The 19,482-nt window shown below is 41.3% G+C and overlaps 1 protein-coding gene across 3 annotated transcripts in view; it reads left to right on the forward strand.

Annotated features, from left to right (window-relative positions):
* The window catches only part of GRAMD4 (GRAM domain containing 4), a 75,688-nt gene that overhangs the window by 31,531 nt on the left and 24,675 nt on the right, over positions 1–19,482 (forward strand). For all 3 annotated transcript variants that reach the window (XM_075024909.1, XM_075024910.1, XM_075024911.1), the window contains exons 3-4: positions 2,088–2,208; positions 16,041–16,161. In XM_075024909.1, coding sequence (XP_074881010.1) covers positions 2,088–2,208; positions 16,041–16,161 — 242 coding nt within the window. The remainder of the gene's footprint in view (positions 1–2,087; positions 2,209–16,040; positions 16,162–19,482) is intronic.

Genomic DNA, 19,482 nt, shown 5'->3' on the forward strand with positions numbered 1-19,482 from the left:
TTTTTAAACAGTGGCACTGTTCCTTTAGACAGTTCCGTATGAACTCCTGCGTGCTGGGAGCAGAGATTGTCCCTTTGTACCAGATGTGGATGTACCAGATGTGGATATACAGTATGGAAAGCCATGCTTTAACACCTGGGCAGCAATCTATATTTTAATAACACTTTCCTTGTGGTTGCCTGTAGAGTGTGTTGTAAGGGTGCTGCTGTTTGACTTCAGCCACACCATCCTCCTTGGGACCCTCCAAGTGTCTGGCAAGTGGTAACACTGAATCTTGCAGCGTAAATAAATATAGCCCAGCTCTATTGATAAGAAATCAACACAGAGGTTAATTGCCATCCCATGCTCATCTGAAAACAGGCAGCTGTTGCTCTTCAGCAGACTGGAGTGGTTGCAAATGGCATGACTTACTGCACCTCTCTGGCTAAAGGCAGGTGCGAACGGGAAACATGGAGCACGGGGAGGAGGATGCTGTGCTGCAGCTCCCCGTGTGAGGACTGCCCTGGGGTCTGTCCGTCTCTGCTATGGCGTGGTTCATGCCGGCTCCAAAATGGGAAGCAGCACAGGGCTGCTGCTCAGCTAACAGCTTCTGCTCCTCATTGGGGCTAGCAGTGTTGGCACAGTGCTGTGTGGGTGTGTGTTGCTTTTGGGACTGGAAATAGCATCTCTGCTTGGCACTGTATTGAGCAAGCCCAGGTGGGGAGTTGCTGCCAGGTAAACGCTGTGCAATAAATGCCTTCAGAGTGCTAATTTGCCTGTATAGACAAATTCTGAGGCTTAAACTCAGCATCTGTTCAGCTCAAGCAAGAAAACAGATGTTTAATAGGTATCTCCGCACTGTTTTATCTTAAAAGTGCAAATCATTCCCAACAGTGAAAGTACTTTGCTGTCAGTGAGCTTTCTGCACATATTTCCTAAAACATAGAAATGTCTTTTAATTAAGTCTCTTGTAGATTAGTTGAGTTCATATATGTATGTAATTTAAGCTGTCATGATTAAATGTATGCAAGCTGACTTTGGAAAGCAATACAGTTCCTGTATGTTTTCAGGGCTCAAAGGGTGGGGGAATCATTAGGATAGGTAAATAAATCTCTTTTTGTCTTGAGGTCATTTCTTAGATGTAGGCTTCTGTAATCTAGCACTTTGATTTTGAGTACAAACTGTTGCAGAAGCTCCTGTAATACTTGTTGGCAGACTTTTTGTACCTGGTGGGGGCTGCACACAGTGCCTGAACAGCCATTACCCAGGAGATGCCCTCACTCACCCTTTCCACTGCTGTCTGAAAATGCCCACTTTGAGGGAAGGACAGCATCACCTGCCTTCTGCTGTGTGGGCTTGGGGCTTTTCTGTGCTCGCTTCATGGAGGTGGTGGTTGTCATTGTCATTCCTAACTAATCAAATTGCTCTTCAATTCCAGCATTCTGCAGTATTTCCAGTGCTGAATTTGTTCAAGGGGTGCTGGTAAATCTCTCGAGACAAGCAATCTCCTGAATCCCCCTTCTCCTGGCCTGCCAGGATGAGCTTCTGGGCACTGACCACGTACTTCAGCAGTAACTGGGCTGTGCTGGAGGTTGGGGAGCAGGGAACCCTTTCTGTGCAGAGAAACCGTGGTCTTCAGAATTACACACTTCATAAATGGATATTAAAATAGACAATATGTGTTTTCTAATAGCTCAGTAAATATCTAGAAGAGTATTACATTTGCTAGCTTCACAATTTTATATGTAAAGTATGTTGAATTGACAGTTCATTTAATAGGAAGAGGATAGGAATAGTATGCCTTTTAAGTCAGCAGAAGAAAGGCTAAATGATGATGCAGCAGAACTGGTAAGGGGGGGGGGGGAAATATCTTTGTTTTCTGTAACTCCCTGAGGTCTGCAGAAGCGCGTTCTGTAAACTCACATGGGAGAGATGCTGTGCATTTGATTAGTTTTCACTCGTTTATTTTGGTAATTTAATGCTGAATAAGAGGCATGCAGAGTTGTTGATACTTGCATCTTTACTGCCCCAGAAGTAAGTTGATGTATTTAAATGACAAAAAAAAAAATGTGCCTCCGAGCTGTGAGTGTGTTCTGGCTTTCTTATAGGCTGGTCCGGGGACCATCATCATGGCTTCAGGAGTCCAGGATTTTAACAGAACAGAGTCTGACAGACTGAATGAGATCAAAGGTCACCTGGAAATAGCCTTACTGGAAAAACACTTTTTACGTAAGTATAAAATTAACGCTCTGTGGAAAGGAATGGTTTAAGCCTGCTTAAATAAGGCTTCTCTAAACTGCAAAAGTTGGCATCAGAATTTTGAGGTGTGCTTGATGTGTGGATAGCGCGTGGACTGATGCTTCCGTAGGAGGAACTTAAAAGTACTCTCAGGGTTTCTGGGTCACTTGGGTATTTTTGTCCTCATTGCATTCTTCACAACATACCTCACTACATGACAAAAGCTGCTTAGTTGAAGTCTTGGTGTTGTCATCTGCAGGTTATCTTAGAATTAACTCAACCTTAGTGTGGTTGCAGTAGGTGTTTTTTTGTCTAGTAGTAATTGTAAGAAGAGATTTCTGAAGGGGTGACCAGTATATTTCCTTGTCAGCTGTTTCAACAAGTAATACGTCTTAAAACACATGTCTCTTAACAGTATATGAATTACTGGTAAGTGTTGTAAGAAATACAGATAAGAATACCTGTAGATTTCAAGTGTTACTTGTTAGGGTTTGTGTGTACGTATATGTGTGTGCGTATGAGACAAAATTGTCATTCATGGCTAGAGGCACCTGTAAGACTTTTGAGATTTTGCCTCAGCAGATCTGAACTGCTGACTTGTAAGACAGGATAGTTAAACCAGAAAAATGGAAGACAAGCATTCCTTTAACTTGACAAAGTAGAGATCTCTGTAATAAATCAACAAGAACTCTTGCTCAGTTGCTTCCCAAAATAATAATTTTAGTGGATTATTTTTGAACTTTAGGATATAAGGGTTGTTTTTACGTGTTCAAAGCTTGTCAGATATTTTCTAAGGGGTAGAAGTAACAAGGCTATAGATTCTACTCAATTTCTAGATTATAATCTAACAACAAGACTTGTGTTTTCATTTGGCAATATTTCTTTGATATTTATCCCCCTGTGTGTGTGAGAGGGAGGCCTGATAAAGGAGACTGGGCAAGAATTTATAGCGAGCTGCTATCAGCTTCCACTGATATCTGGAAGAGGTATCATGATTGGAATATCAAGCAAAAACTGAAAGCTCTGTTTGACTTGCCTTGTTGGTTTCAGTGATTTATTTGAATTCTTATTTAATTGTGCAGTACAGAGTTACCACGTACTCCTTCCATCCCCAAAGAGATATTGCTTAAGGTCCTGTTATCAAATTGTTTTTTAAACTAGATGGGACATTTGTGATTTCCTGATGTAATCTGATGTGTAACAGAAACAGTAGGACTTCCCAGAACTGATTTCTGATTTGAACTAGGACATGCTTTTTGCTGTAAAAACATGATAGGGTTCCCAAATACTTCCATGGCTGGTGAATCCATTCTCAGTCCTTAGTATATGCTTACAGTAACTACATGGGGCAGGTATTTTTGTGAATATTTTTAGTCTTCAGGCTCTTGCTGTATTTTGAAAACCTTCTGATCAACTATGTTACTACTTCTAGCTGAATCTTTTTCCTTTGCGCAGACCTTTGTAGCAAACTCCAAGATAAAGGGTAACAAAGCTCACCCCTTCACATAAACTTTGAGCAGATGGTCATATGTTCAGGCCAATGGGGTAGTTCAGCTGAGTGGCATGGGTCAGTCCTGGGTGTCTCCAGCCCTTACTGCTAGGTCAAGAGCTCTTCACTAAAGCCTGGGGTTTGCTGTAGCTGCAGTTATAGAGTTGTCCTGGCAAGTTGGTCGTAACTCTGAACGTAAAAACAGGAGGAAAAAATGGTAAACTGGTAGAGAAATAAGTGCAGTAAAGCTTATCCCTTATTCCCCTACACAATCAAAGTTTTGGGCTGAAATATTTAACTATGTTTGTCAGTTGGGAGTGAAGTAGGAGCTTACTTTTTGGATATGGTTCCTGTGTTCTTCTGTTTTCTTCCTCCTTCGCTTTGAGTTAATGTTTTGTTTTTTGTTTTTTTTTTATGTACTAGAAATGCTTTGTTATTTTTTTTTCTTCCCAAAAGTGAATTGATGATGAGTAGAAAAACATTCTTGAAATGTGCAGTTTGTTTACTTTAATTTGCCCTTGGAAGAACGCCTGATCATTATTGTTTTTAAATCCTATTGCTGCAGTAGGTGTTTTTCAAGAAGGCTAGTCACTCAGCTGTATTTGCATACTATTTTTAATTATGGAATTCCTTAAGGACACCTTGCTGTAATTGTATTTTTGCATAAACTGTTTGCCACTTCCTCTTACTCCATTTCTTTCAGCTAGGTGTGCAAAAATCAAAGCAACTGCTAGTATGTGGGGGAAATATTTAAGGTTCCATGGATTTGCTTTTTAATGTGTTGAGTTTCTAATCATTATTAGCCTGATCCTGGCTTTATTTTTGCCTCTTCTGTAACTCTTATTTGTATTGGTGTGTCATGAGCCAGGAGGTTTAAGGAGGAGAGATTTCCTTCCAGCTATACATAATGTATAATGTACACATACACAACACAGCTACAAGTCAGTGTGGGTCTGTAGTTGCAGGTGCCTGGCTATAGGAAGAGTGAACTTGCAGTCTTCTCTAAACTCTGTTCAACTATTAGTAGGCACCAGTAAAAGGTGCAGTTTGGCTGACTAGTATTTTCAGTGAAACACATCCCAAATCTAACTGTAGCCTCTACAAGCTGCAGAGGAAATCTGGAGCAAATAGTTACTGGATAAAAACAGTTGTCTGTAAAGGGAAAATATCTACATCTAAGATGTCAGATGAATCTCTTCCTTAGCAAAGAGATAATCTAAACATTGAGAAGTGAAGATGGAGAGGAATTGCTTAGTGTGTTGCATAGCTGTAAATGCAAATAAAATGTGACTGAAAATGCAAGGGATTTAAGCTGCAGACTGACAGGATGATGAGGCACGAGGAGGAAGGGATCTTGGATAATGATGTTTTAAGCAAGGGAGGGATCATCTGACTCTTCCAGCTTGAAAGGGCTAAAGTTGCTTTTCCTGTCTGTGGGGGAATGGTCTTAATCTCCGTAAACTAATGGCTCTTTCTGAGCCGTAGTACAGAAATGCTGAAAAAGTGTGTTGGGTCTGTCCAGACTGCAGTATCAGGGTGGGTTCTGCAGAACAAGTCTTGAATGCCTGCTGAACGAAAAGTGCAAAGGGCTTAGTTTGCTGGACCTCCAGATGCACGTGGACAGAAAAAGCTCTGTCTTGGAGCTGTCACCATCGGAATAATCTGCTTATAAAGGACTTTGTGTATTAATATAACTTGGTTTTAATGCACATGAACATTGCCTTGGTGCTGGCTAAAGGTTCAGGTAGGGAAGGCAACTGCTGAACTGGGGCAGCTGGGTTAATATCCTAAGGTTAGTAGTGGTTTTAGCACTTCTATTTCAAAATCTTCTTGTATCTAAACAAGAAATAAAAACTTGCTTGCTGCTTTTGCATTTGAAAGACAAAACTATAGGCAATACCTTTTTGGGTTTGCACCTTCCCATTACCGTTTGTGCCTGGTTACGGAGGGCAGTTTTCCTGATATCAGCACTCTGGTCCCTGTGCTACAAGGTGCTTTGTAGGCATACGTGCATCCTATGGTTTACATGAAGTATTAGCTAATTTTCATTCAGGCATGTTCAGTCCTTTTGCAATGCTAATTTTAGCAGCTCGGGGAAGAGGAGGTGGTGGTAGCAGCAGTTAACAGTAAACAAACCAGGTGAGTTAGTGAAGAACGTTAGTCATAAACTGGTAAATCTAAGAAACGCTGTGTGAGGATGAAAAGCTTTAGGAGGAAATAAAGCCCTCTCCCACAAGGGTTTTGCATTCCAGTCTATACAGCAGGCTGTGGCAGGAGTCTCTAGGGGCTTACAAAACTGCTGGCTTTGGTTATGATTTTTATATCAACATTACAAAAGAAGTGAGGATTATGCTTTCCCATTGAAATTTCTGCTTTCTCACACTCTTCATTCTCATGTTCCTGTCTAAACCTTGTATGTGACTAACTTCCCATTGTTTTCTCTGGCTTCTCCATTTTGGTATAAATGACCCAATGATTCTTCGTAAGAAGAGCAACCTAGCAGAACGCAGACCTCATGAAAGTAGAGCTCTAGAAAACCATATGTGGTCCTTGGGCAGTTCTGGGGCGTTAGATAGTGATAAACCTCAGAAGTGAAGTGTTTCGTAGTGGTTGTGACCAGCAAAAGACCTGTACTACAAAGTCCTGTTCTGTACAGAAATGCTAATACCTCCTTCAACAGCCATAGTAATTGTGTGCCACAAATTGACTATGAAGCTGAGTCAGAGTCTGACTCCCAGCTGTGTCAGGACACTCTTGGTGTAATTTCTCCTGACATGAGGGTCAAACACCTGCTGCAGTAGCAGAGCTAGAGAAGAGCAGAGGAATAGTGTAACTGCATTGGTTTTGCTGTCGTCTTACTGACCTGGCAGCCTGTAGTCATCTTTGGTTTAGAAATCTTGAAGCAGAATAAAGAGTTGATTTAAGTAGCAGGTGAAGACCCTGGTAAGGGAGTAAGTAGCTGCTGTGTATATCTCAACCACCCAAACACTGACTGTGGGCCATAGTAGCCATTCCTTGCTTAGATGGACAACCCTGGCCAAGGGATCCTGATGCTGCAGCATGGGCTGCTAAATAAAGCGTGCTGATGCTGGTGAGCACTGAGGCTGTGGTGGCAGTGGAGCTTACCCTGGGTTTCTCCCACCCTCTGCTCCTTCCCCTAAGCGCCCTCCTTTCTTTCAGCTTAAAATCCTGGACTCCCAGACACTAACGGTGTTTCCGAGAGATCTGCACACATCCGTCGAGCTTGTGGAGTTCCTCTGATGAGGACTGTGGTTTGTGTATGGTGACTGGTGGGGAATCTTCTTGAACATCTTCCTTGGGCACCCAGAGAAGCCACAGTAAAAAGGCATGAGTCCAGGTTTTGCTGCAGAGCTGTCTGTTCATGAGAGCTGCTCTTGGTTGCTTTGTACTAACAAATTTTTTAAGTTTTTTTCAAGGTCTGACTTCTGAATGGGAGACTTCTTAAAACTCACAGAAAGTTTTTTAAAAGGTGTAGGAAAGGTTTTGATTATACCCAGAGATGTTTACATGACGCACCATATATATTGAATGCATGTCTAGCCTTCCTGGACAAAACAGCCTCCAAAACTGGCTTCGTTTTCCTGGAAACATTGTTGGAAGAGGCAACTGTGAGCAGGTTAGAGCATTTGCCTGGTGTTTAAGATGCATCAGTACAGACAAAAGAGGATTCAGAACTCCATTTCTCATCTGTGAGGACTCTGTTCTGACTAATGGAGGATGGGTTGTGCTCTTGCTCTCAACTTGGCTTCCAAGAGCACAAGGTTCCCGAGACCCTCTCCCGAGGTGAGAGGGAAAGAATGCAATTCCAGCCCAGCGCAGCAGCAGGCTGGAGTAGTCCTGGGCTGGTCCTTGTTCCGGGACTGGCTTGTGCAATCTGCCCTCTTCATTGGATAAAGCATGGGAATGGTGGTGGCGTGAAGATGCCAGAATGCTGGAGGGTCCAACCCAGGAGGATCATGTGCCATCACGCCGCCTTTTCGTGGGGCTGATTAACCGAAGTGCAGCACAGCGCTGACAGAGGTGTATTGTTTTAGCTCCTCCATGGGCTCAAACAGATGGTGCCTATGCATCGCTTTAAGTAGGTGGGATGTGCTCTTGCTTCTGCCTTTTTTTGGGTGCCCAACTTGGCTTCATGAATTGTGGAGTCGGTGTGAAAGCTCAAGCAGGGCAGCGGTCAGCACTGCTGTGCCTATCCCTTTTGTATAACTGGGTCAGAGATTTTGGGACCCCCATGTAGAACCTGCTCTTCCCTGCTCGGCTTAGTAACATAAAAGCCTTGGAAGAACTTACTGCTCTTCCCAAGCCAGACGTTGAAATGTTTATAGCCTGTTTCACTTCTGCCAAAAACAGGGAGTGAAAACAGTTCCTGCAATAATGACGAAATTTTTGCAGTTCCCTTCATTTTAGATGTATTCTGCAACTCTTCTGGCATTTTTAGTCTCTGAAATTTCTGAAAATTCATAGAGCAGGAGTACTTTTCATGACTTTAAAGCTGGCAAAAGTGTATCTAGCAACAGAAAACTTCCCACTTGATATTTTGAGATGGGGATCTGTCTCAGTAAGCTATTGATTTTTAAGATAGTTCAGATATTTTCAGGAAGCTTAATTTAAAATCCTTCTGTAATGAAGGGGAAATGGTCTTGTGTCTGTTACAACACAGTAAAGGTCTACTGAAAACACTGTGTGTAAACGTGAAGTAACTAATTGGTTGTTAGCATAACTATTTTGTACATACCATAGTAATGACATCTTAATTCTTTCCAACCTCACCCACTTGAAGTGGGACATAACAGGAATGGTGAGAGAGGAGACCAGACCAGTTTGCATAGAGGAAGAAGATCTTGTCAAACATGATATGCTTTGTAAATCAGTCTTCCTCATCACATGAGATAGAAGAGCAGTTTCACATGAAACTCTGCTATTGAGATGAGGAAAATAGTACCAGGGGAATATTAATTGCACTAAGAAGCAGGACGACGGTTCAGATTTAACCTTCCCTCCACTACTTCTGGATCAGAGTTGGCTTATTTCCTATCAGCGTAGAGGGAGCCCAGGCTGCTCCCCACCCTGTAGGCGTATGCAAAGACACTCAAAAACTGGTCCTCAAAAGCTATGCTTATTTTAAGTACTGGAACCAGAGCTCTGCCTTTGAAAGAGCGAAGAGAGGCGCAGTAGAATGATGGAAACAAAAAAAGTAAAAAGAGGGATTGTTTAACTGCCAAACCCATGTTAGGGTTTTTTTAAGGCAAACTCGTATGACTGTTTCTCAATGTGACACATCACTTGTTGGTTTTGATGTGTGCAGGTAAACCAGACTGAGCTGGAGAAAGGTTATAGTGAAAATGTGGGGTTTATACTTAACTGTTTCATTTCTCCACTCTACCAAAACACCTATATAAAACAGGATAGGGAGGAGGAAAGGATATGCACTCAAAAAATGTAGCTTATCTTTAATGTTTCTGTCTGCTTTTTTGGCTTTTTATGACACCAATATTCCCATTAGAAAATCTTCTTTTTTTCCCCTTTTTTCTGTATGAAAGACTCATGCAAACAAGCAAGAGGCCTGACCAAAAGGGAAAACCATTAAATTGACAAAGCAAGGAAACAAGGTGTTCTCAAATGCAAAAACCCTCTGAACAGTTCTTCCTTCAGTTTTCTTTCTTTGCTGACTTGTTTTTGTTTGGTTTGTGGGTCTTTTGCCCTTATCTAATTAGCATGTGGATGTCTTGCTTTTTTGTCCCCATGAATAGACTGGTTGGGTTAAAAAAAAATCTTCATATGTTTTTAGCATTATTTTCTTCTAGAGAGTGTAGCTGAGCGAAGATCAGCTGAAGATAAAGTAGTTCAGGATGAGTCTTCTGGAGCAATAGGAAAAGAAGTTTTTGAGGAAGGAGGAATGAGAGTTCACTGAGGATTAGTTGTGTAGCTGAATGTGTGGACAACACATTTTGATCCCTGTATAGTAGTAGATCATGTGAGGTATTGAATTTGAGGTGGTGGTTTTAGTCTGTTGGTGTAAAAGGGACTTAAAGTCAATATAATGCTGATTTCTACTTTTTCCAGCAAAGAATGTGAGGACAGTGTCCTGAAAAAAACAGCATGAAGAACTCTTGCTTAAAATGCAGTCAGTTTACAGTTTTGTACTGAATCATCCTGGTAATAGTATCTGGTATTGTTATAGTAGGAAGGAACTTCTAAAATTGTGGTCAGATAACGCCACAGTCGGGCTCCTTCTCCCACCCCCCTCCCACTGTTGCTGCTGTCTGTCTGCTGGAATGACTCTCCAGACCAGTCGTTGTCCAGTTCTGGAAGAGCTATGAAGAACAAGAAGGCTGGTATCTGTTTTAGAAGCAACCACCTAACCACACAAGCAAAGGAAGGGTTAGACAGTCAACCTCGAGTCTGGGACTTGAAAGGGGAGATTTTTAGGTTCTTCCTTCTTAAAATGCTAAGGGTAGTCCCCGTAAGCAGGTTAGCTTTGTGCTTCCAAAGTGAAGCATAGAAGTCCAAGTGTGAAGGAGGACATGAACTTAAGAGGTGACTTAAAGAAGAAAGGACAGCTAAGAAAGGGCAGCTGCTAGAGCGATGGCTTAGGCAAGCCCTTTTCTTTCCCAAGCATCTGGCATGCAAAGAAGTAGAATATCTTGCAATGTCTGGGATCAAAGGCTAATGTTTTATCTGAAGTCTTTTGGATAGATTTGTGGTAAGTCTTTGGCAGTCTCTGTGGTTCTCAAGTCACTGGTGGAGAGGACATAAGCCCTGGGTAAGGAGAGTTGGAGATTAGAAGAACAAGAAACAAATAGTACACAATTAAGCTGTATCCGGTTATTGCTATGAATTGTGAACTTGTCTCCAGAGGAGTATATGAATTACAAAATAACTGGAAACAGGAAAAAAACAGGTTAGGGATTGCTGTTGTGGGTCCTTCCTCCATCACTGCTTGTTGGTCAGTGTTCTTTGTATGTCTTTGCATTATCACAAGTGGTGGAACCGTTCCTTGTCTTTCAGAACACTGCAACTTGCTGCTGGTGTTTAAGATAAAGAAAAAGCTCTTCAATGTCTATGTTAGTGAAAATAGACATGTTTTAAGACTCCTAACATCTTGTTAGTAATGTCATATAGTTGGTTTAGTTGGGATAAATTTAAAATATTAGCTTTCTGTAGGAGCTGGGAGTCTGGCAAAGGCAGAAGCTGCCTGCACTGGAGAAAACTCCGATGTCTGGCTCTGTCAGTGTGGCTGGCGAGATCCAGTTTGACTGTGTGTGGTTGGGATTTAGTGCATTTAGTACCAATTAAACAACATCCTTGAACTCTGGTAATGTTCAGAGGGTTGTAGGGAGATTTGCCATAATTAACATAGACATAGAAGGGTTATTTATATCTTGTTAAGTACTGGTGTTTCCCCATGTAAATATTACAGGGTGCATGTACGCTTTTTGGCATTTCTAGTTTTTTAACTTGGTCTCCTTAGGTTTAATACTAAACTGATTTGGTACCTGGAAACAGTAGTCTGCAGTCTTTAGCTATGCTCTGAAAGAAATTTTTGGTCACTTTGTCCCAGAGGGGGGATTTTGCAGCATACCTGTAGGCCTGCGAAGGAATGCTATTATGTAAAACAGCTACTAGGAGACTCCCTAATCCACCTCCAATCCCCGCATTAAGGGAAACATCCGCTTTACTGCACATGCAGTATTGAATTAGAAATCCAAACTGCTGCCATGCCTTCCCAGCCTGATGTATCATCTTTCTTTTCGAAATACTACTCAGGTTCTGTTCAGTCTCACCTGAACTAAATACTTTGGTATTTAAGAGCTTTTTATCAAAGCATTTCTTACAAACTTTTGTATTCTGAGGAGCAAACTGAAATTTTTCAGTTGCTGTAATGGCTGATGCCATATGATGACGCAGCGAAGCGCTCAGTAGCTTGTCTTTTAGCAGTTGTGTGATAGCAGCTAAACTTTTTGAAATGTTAAATCTTTAAATTTAAATGATCAAATCCTTCAGGTGCGACAGTTATGTTACACCTAATAGAGGATAAAATGCTGTAGAAAAACTGAAATGGATAAATTTTTTTGGTAACCTGTGAGATGTATCATGGATGATGCTCTTTCCTATGGGGTCAATTCTCCTAGGGTTTACAGTGCAGTAGTACTCAGGTTAATGCAGTTGAAATGCTATTGTTGCCCTGTCTCACAGACTTCTGAAGCTCACTTTTAGAAGTGCAATAGCATCCAGATACTGTCCTGCTTTTCTACACAAGTTGACTATGCTGGAGAGATTTTAAAGTGTTTTTTCTGGGTCACACTTGCTGTCACAACCTAAAGGGTTACCCAGCCTGTAGGTATATAGAGATTGTGACAGTGGGTTGGTAGGATTCTGTAATGCAGAAGGACACGGAGGCTTTTTACTCTAAATTTCTCTATTTTATTACAGTTTGCTACAAATACCAAAAAAATCATTACTAGAAACTATACCTATGATTGATAAAGCAAATATACGTGTATGAAAAAAAAAGTATATATAAAGCTGTTACAAATTGTTGGCAGCAGTCAGTAGTATGGCAGCAACCAAGTAGGTGTATACTATTACAGGTGACTACAAACTTAACACTGGTGAAGCAAACTTATCAATAATATAGCAGCAGATGTAATTATGATAGATTACTTGTGCACATATACATATGTTTACAATAATACCAGTATTAAGCTTATTGGACAGATCTCAGTATGGGCCAAACCATCCCAGAAGTGGGAGGACAAACCAAACCCTCCCCAGCGAGGGTCCAAGATCTCTTAGAAAGTTTGTGTGGAGAGTTCAGCCTATTTAGGAAAGGAAAAGTACATGCCGCATGGGAAGTTCTCAGAGAGAGAAGCTTCATTTTGGATAAAAATTAAGTCATTTTTATATCATAGAGAAATAAGGAGGTGTAGGACACCGCCACTTCAGCAGCCAATAGATGCTATTAATTTCTGGTTTTTACCTGGAATAGCCAATAAATGCTGATGTTTTCTGTTGTCTCAGGCCAATTTTTATTTTTCCAGACTGTTTTCCTGTTCTTGCAGACAGAACAGCCAATGGCAGTTACCAATTCTTACTTTCTCAGGATGTTTTCTCCCTTTTGCAGACTATTTTTCACCTTTTCAGATGATAAGTTGCTGTTACAGTTCCTTGTTTTTGTGCTTATCAGTGGTATCTCAGGATGTCTCTGGTTTCTAGGTACCCATCTGTGTACTTCAAAGAGGCCAGCTGTACTTCTCAAGGATGCTTCTGGTTCCAAGGCCTAGTTCCCAGGCTGGCAGGCATTTTCTCTGTCAGTATTTCAGCAGACATTTTCTTCTGTTAGTAATTTTCCCCTTCTAACCAGGTCACTGTTATGGCTACTCACATCACCTGCATGTCCAGTTAAGACGTGCACTGAGCCTCTTGTAATATTTTAATGTTTCTTGCCCAGCAGGAGATAGGGAGCTGTGATTGATATGCCGAGGAGGGAAATCACGGAAGCCGATTCATCTTGGAGCTGAAGCTTGACCTTTTATGTTCTACCCTTTTGTGTGTGTGTGGAGGGGGGAGGTTGTTTGAATTTTGACTGGCTGAAGATGAAATCCAAGGAGCACTCCCGTTCTCATCGTCAAGGAGGATACTCATCTGTAAAGCTCAGTAGATAGATACCATGGTGAAATGTTTACAGGTTCTTCTCGAGGGTTCGTGACCTCTGCTCTCTGTAGCCAACTTCACTGGTTCTGCAGGAGGACCCCTTAGGGCTAGAGAAATATCCTCTGAAAGTGCCGTTCAGCTTGGCCAAATTGTAGATTATTTCAGGGGACAGAGCAAGGAAGAACACCACCCCACCCTCTGCCATGGTTTCTGTTGCTTAGCAAACTTTAGAGTATTTAACTAACCAAACACAGAGGTTTTACAATGCCAGACAGCACTGCTGCCAAAGTAGCAACAAATACTGCTTGAAGGAGTTGGAGGGGCCAGAGCAGTCATAGTGGGGTGGATTTGAATTGCAGTCATGTATGTGAAAGTTAGGAAATGCTATGAAAGGTGAAGCTGTGACAATCCTTAATGATGGGGTGCTGTATTTTTATGTTTTTTTCTACAGGAGTTCTGCCCTGTTCGTTGTGTATCCTTTCACTCTGCCTCTTTCCATAAAGAATCTCTGGCACTGCTTGTCCTGCTAGTGGTCAAGTTTCTGGGGGTTGTGTTTTGGTTTTAGTAGAACAAGATGTAGCGCAATCAGAACAACTGGAATTAAGGAAGCTGGAAGATCTGAGTAGACTTTCAAGGGCACTGAGGCTAATTTATACTACTTGTGGTTTTCTTATGTACACACAATGCATAGTCACTTCCTCTTTAAAAAAAAAAGTGCTTAGTGAAAAATTTTTTCCCTTTAATGGTCTTGAAGATAACAACCCTATGAAGCTTTGGAAGTTTTTGTGATATCTTCATGATATTGCACAAGGTCCAGTGCATTTGAAGTGCAACAGATGTTTCCCCTTAGCTGTGTGCCTGCTCTTGTTCTGGAACAGGGTGAGCCCTTGGAAGTAGGGTAAGCTAATTATAAACGTAGTTTTCTTATTGGATTTAAAAGTCCTTGTGGACACATGGTTAGGAACAGCACCATGTATGGGTATGCCTTTTTGTCCATATCTTTCCATTTATTTACAGGAGAGACAATACCTGCTGCAACAGTGAAAGTTCCCTACCCTACCCTTGGAAATAAATTTCAGTTTTAGTTGCTGGAAGATAACTTGGTTTATGTGCTCTGACTCTTCTTTCTGAGGTCACTAACAAAGCATCAATAGGGAGATGGCAGCACTCCTTTCTGTTTGGTGGAGTTCAACCTGTAGCCTCATGGTGGAAACTGTCAAGTCCTCTTGATTTGTGTATCTTTTTCCTTTCTCCCCTAACTCTGTGCTCTAAATCTCTTAGCGCTGCAGGAATACAGATAATCTAGTACCACCTAACTTGCACAGCAAGTAAAATAAATGATCAGAGGTACTGCACAAGGGCCTCCTTCAGAGGTGGGAGTGTTTGTCAGTTCCTCTGAACATTTGCACTAGGGCTTTAAACCTTCTGAAGATGCATAATGATTGGAGTCAGAGGGGGTCAGATATCAAAATTATCTGACTAGCAAAGGTTTACAAGGCAGTATGTGAAAATAAACAGAAGAGGTTGCTGGAGGGTATGGCATAATACACGAATCTTGTAAAAACAATGTAAAACCTCAACCCCTGTGTCTGTGGTGATGGTGGAATTAGCAAGTATTTTCTGTAATGGTTTGCTGTAAGCTTGAAATACACCTGCTGTTCTACAGTTTATTGCCGATATTGAGCTTAAAAACCAGCCCAGAGACCAAAATGTAGAGTATTTTTTTTTGTTTAAAAAGAAAAAAAGAGTGATTCCCAGTCGTTGTCTTTTTGTCATGTCTCTTATATGCCTATATGGGAAAAGTGATCACTGATAGTGACCTTGTTGTAGCTCTAGAGTAAAATAAGGTCATGAATAAGGATACTGCCAGAAACAAAAAAGCAAGGCTAATTAGCCACAAAAAAGCCTTATGCATAGTTGATACTAACTTCTCATGAAAAAAGTTCTGAGAGGGTCTATGTGTGTTTGTATAAGTAAATATATGTGTGTGTATGTGTTTATATATTTATATATAAAATTATTACATGGAAGTTAGTAGGGTACATTGTAACCTCAGAAAAGGGTAAAAATCTGAACTTAATTCCTTGTCTCATAACCCCATCTTAAAACCATAAGATGCTTAGGTCCATAACGGGGCCATCTGACTTATACAAAAATACAGGGGTGCCAGAAATTGATGTATAGAGGGTTATATGGCATAATATAACTTTATGTGAGTATACGGTTTGGTTTTTTCCTACCCATAGACATGGGCGAAGAAAACAGATACTTTTTTTTTCTTGTTATGACCACTGGATTTAGCAATAGACAGCCTTTCCTACTGATTATTTCTTTGCAGAATAAAGGGTATGTCACCTTGTATTTAGATAAAGGTAGCTTGTACCAAGGGCTTATTTTTGATACATTGCATCTTGAAAAGAAAACTTTAAAGTTGTTTTTCTCCTTGATTTAACAACTGTAACTAAATATTTTGTACGTGATACAGCTGTGTGCTTTTTATGAAATCTTCCTAGCCCTTGATTACTTGTTTTTTTCTGGTGAACGTATTTGGTATAGCACAGATAAAAACCCCCTACCTAATCTATCATAATTAGATTTTAATTTCCTCATAGAAATACTTCAGGGTAACTAAATCTTCTTCTTCTCCTTTAATTAACAGAGGAGGAGCTCAGGAAGCTGAGAGAAGAAACAAACGCTGAAACGTTAAGGCAGGAGCTAGAAAAGGAACGGCAGAGGAGATTAGAACTAGAACAAAAAGTCAATGAAGTACTTAAAGCAAGGTAAGAGAAATATATAAAGCAAGGTAAGAGAAATATCTTCACTGTAAAGCTGAAAGCCACTTGAGATCTCTGACTGTCTCTGAGGAGTTCTGGTAAAAGCATCCATTTCCAGCCTAGGCTCTCTTTAAAATAAATTAGTAGCTCACAGAGAGAGAAGCTGTCTACGTTTTCCTGTAAAAGTGCATCTTGTGCACCCATGTACACCCAAGTTACTTGACCATACATACTGCTCTAGCTACAGAAGTGTCCTGACACTTTTCTATTTGGGATATTCTTCATTTCACCTTCTCTGATGCCGTCCCTCTGGGATCTCACCTGCCTGGAGCTATCAGCATGCACTGTGTGCTACTGAGTGCCAGAGCCTTTGCCATGCCACTGCATATGCTTTGCCTCTTCAAAACCTGTGTCATCTCCAGACTGCCTAGTCCTTGTTACTCCTGTTCTAGCAGCAGCAAGGACATCCCAGTACTGCAGCACAACTCTAACTGTGTGGGAGTGACCTGAGTTTGAGCCTTCCTTGCCACTGCAGTAACAAATGGAAACATGCCTTCCCATGCCTCTAAGTCCTTTCAGACTTGAGGATGCCCACCTTGATGATGCAAAGCATCATGTTTGATGTTTTCTCCTTAGTCTGCCTAGCTGCACAGACTTGGGGTCTTAAGACCATAGCAGGTGCTTGGTGGCCTTGTTGGTCTAGACCAGTTGCATATATAGCTGCCTGTGTTATCTTCCTCAGCAGTAGCTAAGATTACTTGGCTGAGCAGTAGGATCTGTGGTTCTCCATCAGCTGCTGTCATCAGGAGATAGTGCACACTGAGTTGGTAATTGCACGTGATAAGCACTGCCAGTTACTTAGAGGTGACAAGCAAGAACCATCAGGCAAAACTTTTTGCTTGGATGTGAGGTTTCCCAGTGCCATACAAACTCTTCCCAGCCCGCTGCTTCCTTCTGTACTCATCCTGAGCATACAAATGCCTTTCTGGTCAGGCCAGTAGTCCATGTCCCCTGGTATTCTGTAGCAATGGTTGTAGGAGCTATTTATAGGAAATGTGTGAGCGTAGTTGCTTTCTGTGGTGTCTTTATCTCCTACTCCTATAGCATCCGCAAACACTGTATTAGGGGTATCAGAAGGTACATTGCTGCCTTTTCACTTCAGTATCTGTTTGCAGACCTGTTTATCCATGAATTTATTTATCTCCCTCTTGAAAGTGCTGGTGCTGTCTACAACTGGAAGCTATGGAGACAGTACATTACAGAAGTCCACTCTTGACTCTAAAGAAGCGACTTCTTTTCTTCCCTTTTTAACAGATTTCTTAGTGGTTTCAAGAAGTGGCCTGAAGTTACAGAATTTTGAGATTTGGTGAATAACTGTTCAGCATTCAGCTTATTTACCACTCTTGATCAGTCCTTTCCTCTCTTACTCTTCTCTTCTCCAGACTGAAGAGTTCCAGCTTTGCCAGTATCTTCTTAAGAGTACTCCATTCCTTTCATCACTTCAGTTGCCATTCTTTAACTGTTCCGTCTTAAGATGAAGAGGCTGAGTTCATGCAGTATTCAAAGTGTGGGTTCACCAAGGCCTTATATAGAATAAATCAGTCCTTTCCTCTTACCCTCAGTACCCAGTACAGTGGGGTTTTTTTGGCTGATGTTTCACACTGATGGTTTTCCAAAAGCACTGGTTCCGTGCGAGGTCGGTCTACATGTAGTCTGGACCTGAGCTGCCAAGTTGCACGCTTAGAAGGGGCTCTGCAAGGTCCTTGTGGAGGAGCCTTGTTCCCAAGCCAGCCTTGTGACCATGCACTGGGAAGGTGATCTGGACAGCTCTGACCTGGGTGGTTTTTTGGTGACTTTTAAAAGTTACTCTTACAACTGGGAAGTGGGATTGCATTTTTATTGCCTCTGCTGGTTGACCTGGCTGTATGCATGTGTAACTTCTATTTTGTATCTAGACTGATGTTGCCTAGTTGAGAGGGCTACTGGGGACAGTGGAAGAGGACAAACTTGGACCCATCCCCATGCTTAGAGTATCTGTTAGCTCCATAAAAGCAGTATAAAGCAATTAGTATTGTTTTCTGCTATTGGTAGAGAAAGATAACGGTTCAGGATACCTTTCGTCTCTGACATGCTGCCTTGAACAAGTCATCTGACATGCAAGTTCCACATGCTTGTCTTTGAGCACGGTACAGGTTATATCTTTAACACTGGCGTAGGCCTTAAGTTTTTCTCCCAAGAGCAGATATGCTTGGGCTCTAGCTCATGCGCCAGAGAAGGGGGAGAGTGATCCCATCATTGCTGGGAGTCCTGGAGAAGGATGAGGAGCTGCCTTCCTCTGCAGGAAGGTACTCATCATCCTGTCCTATTTCAGAGTAATGAGGATGGCCCAGGGTCTGCTATGGCCCAGGGCAACTTAAGAGTACGTGTGTTTTATAGAAAAAAGAGTTTGAAGGATTTTGGTTCTCAGTATTAGTGTCAACATCTGTGTCTCATTGGATTGTGGACAACAGCAAATCTCTAGCAGGCGTGCCGTTGCTAAATTAAGGTAGCATGACCTGTGTGCTTCAATGCTGTATTCCCATTTAGATATCCTAAGGATTACACTAGCCCTGTTAGCTTGGGTATTGCACTTGGGGATTACATTCAGCCAATTATCCCCTTTATCCATGTCTTTTTCAGGCTAGTCTTGCTAATATTCCAACCTTTTTGGGACAGGCAGGTATATGTAAGAAGACAACAAAAAAAAAGACTCTGAAGACTTTCCCAGTTTCTACGCAGAAGAAGAAAAAGCAGGTTTCCTACGTTTTTTCCTTAACTTGTGCTCCATTGTGTGAAATTTTTTCACTGCTTTTTTATCTTTTTGCTCTTTGCTGTAGACATTTTAACATACTTTTATTAGGACTACAGGCAAAGTGTTGACTGACACAATCAAATACATAATAGGCCAAATTTACACCTGATGGAAACTTAATTTTATCAAGCAAAGTTACCACAGAAAGTCATCTCTGCTTATGTCAACAAAACAAAATTTGCCCTGCTTCTCAGCTAGCTAATTTTTCGTGTAATCTTTAAATAGATATGCATATAAACATTTTTGCTTGTACTCTTTTTTTGCTTACAGAAGTGAAGTACTGATGAAAAACATATCATGGTGTAAGAAGGAAGAAATTCTTTTAATAGTTACAGTATTCAGAAGTATTTGTGAAGTACATCAATACATGTAGCTATATGAATACATGCTGCAAAGTGTTCAGCAAGGAGAAAACAATGAGCTAACAATCTAGATTTTTTTTTTTTTTGTGAAGAAAATGGGTTTCTTTCACTGAG

Source organism: Buteo buteo, chromosome 4, assembly GCF_964188355.1.
Source record: "Buteo buteo chromosome 4, bButBut1.hap1.1, whole genome shotgun sequence".
Classification (NCBI taxonomy): domain Eukaryota; kingdom Metazoa; phylum Chordata; class Aves; order Accipitriformes; family Accipitridae; genus Buteo; species Buteo buteo.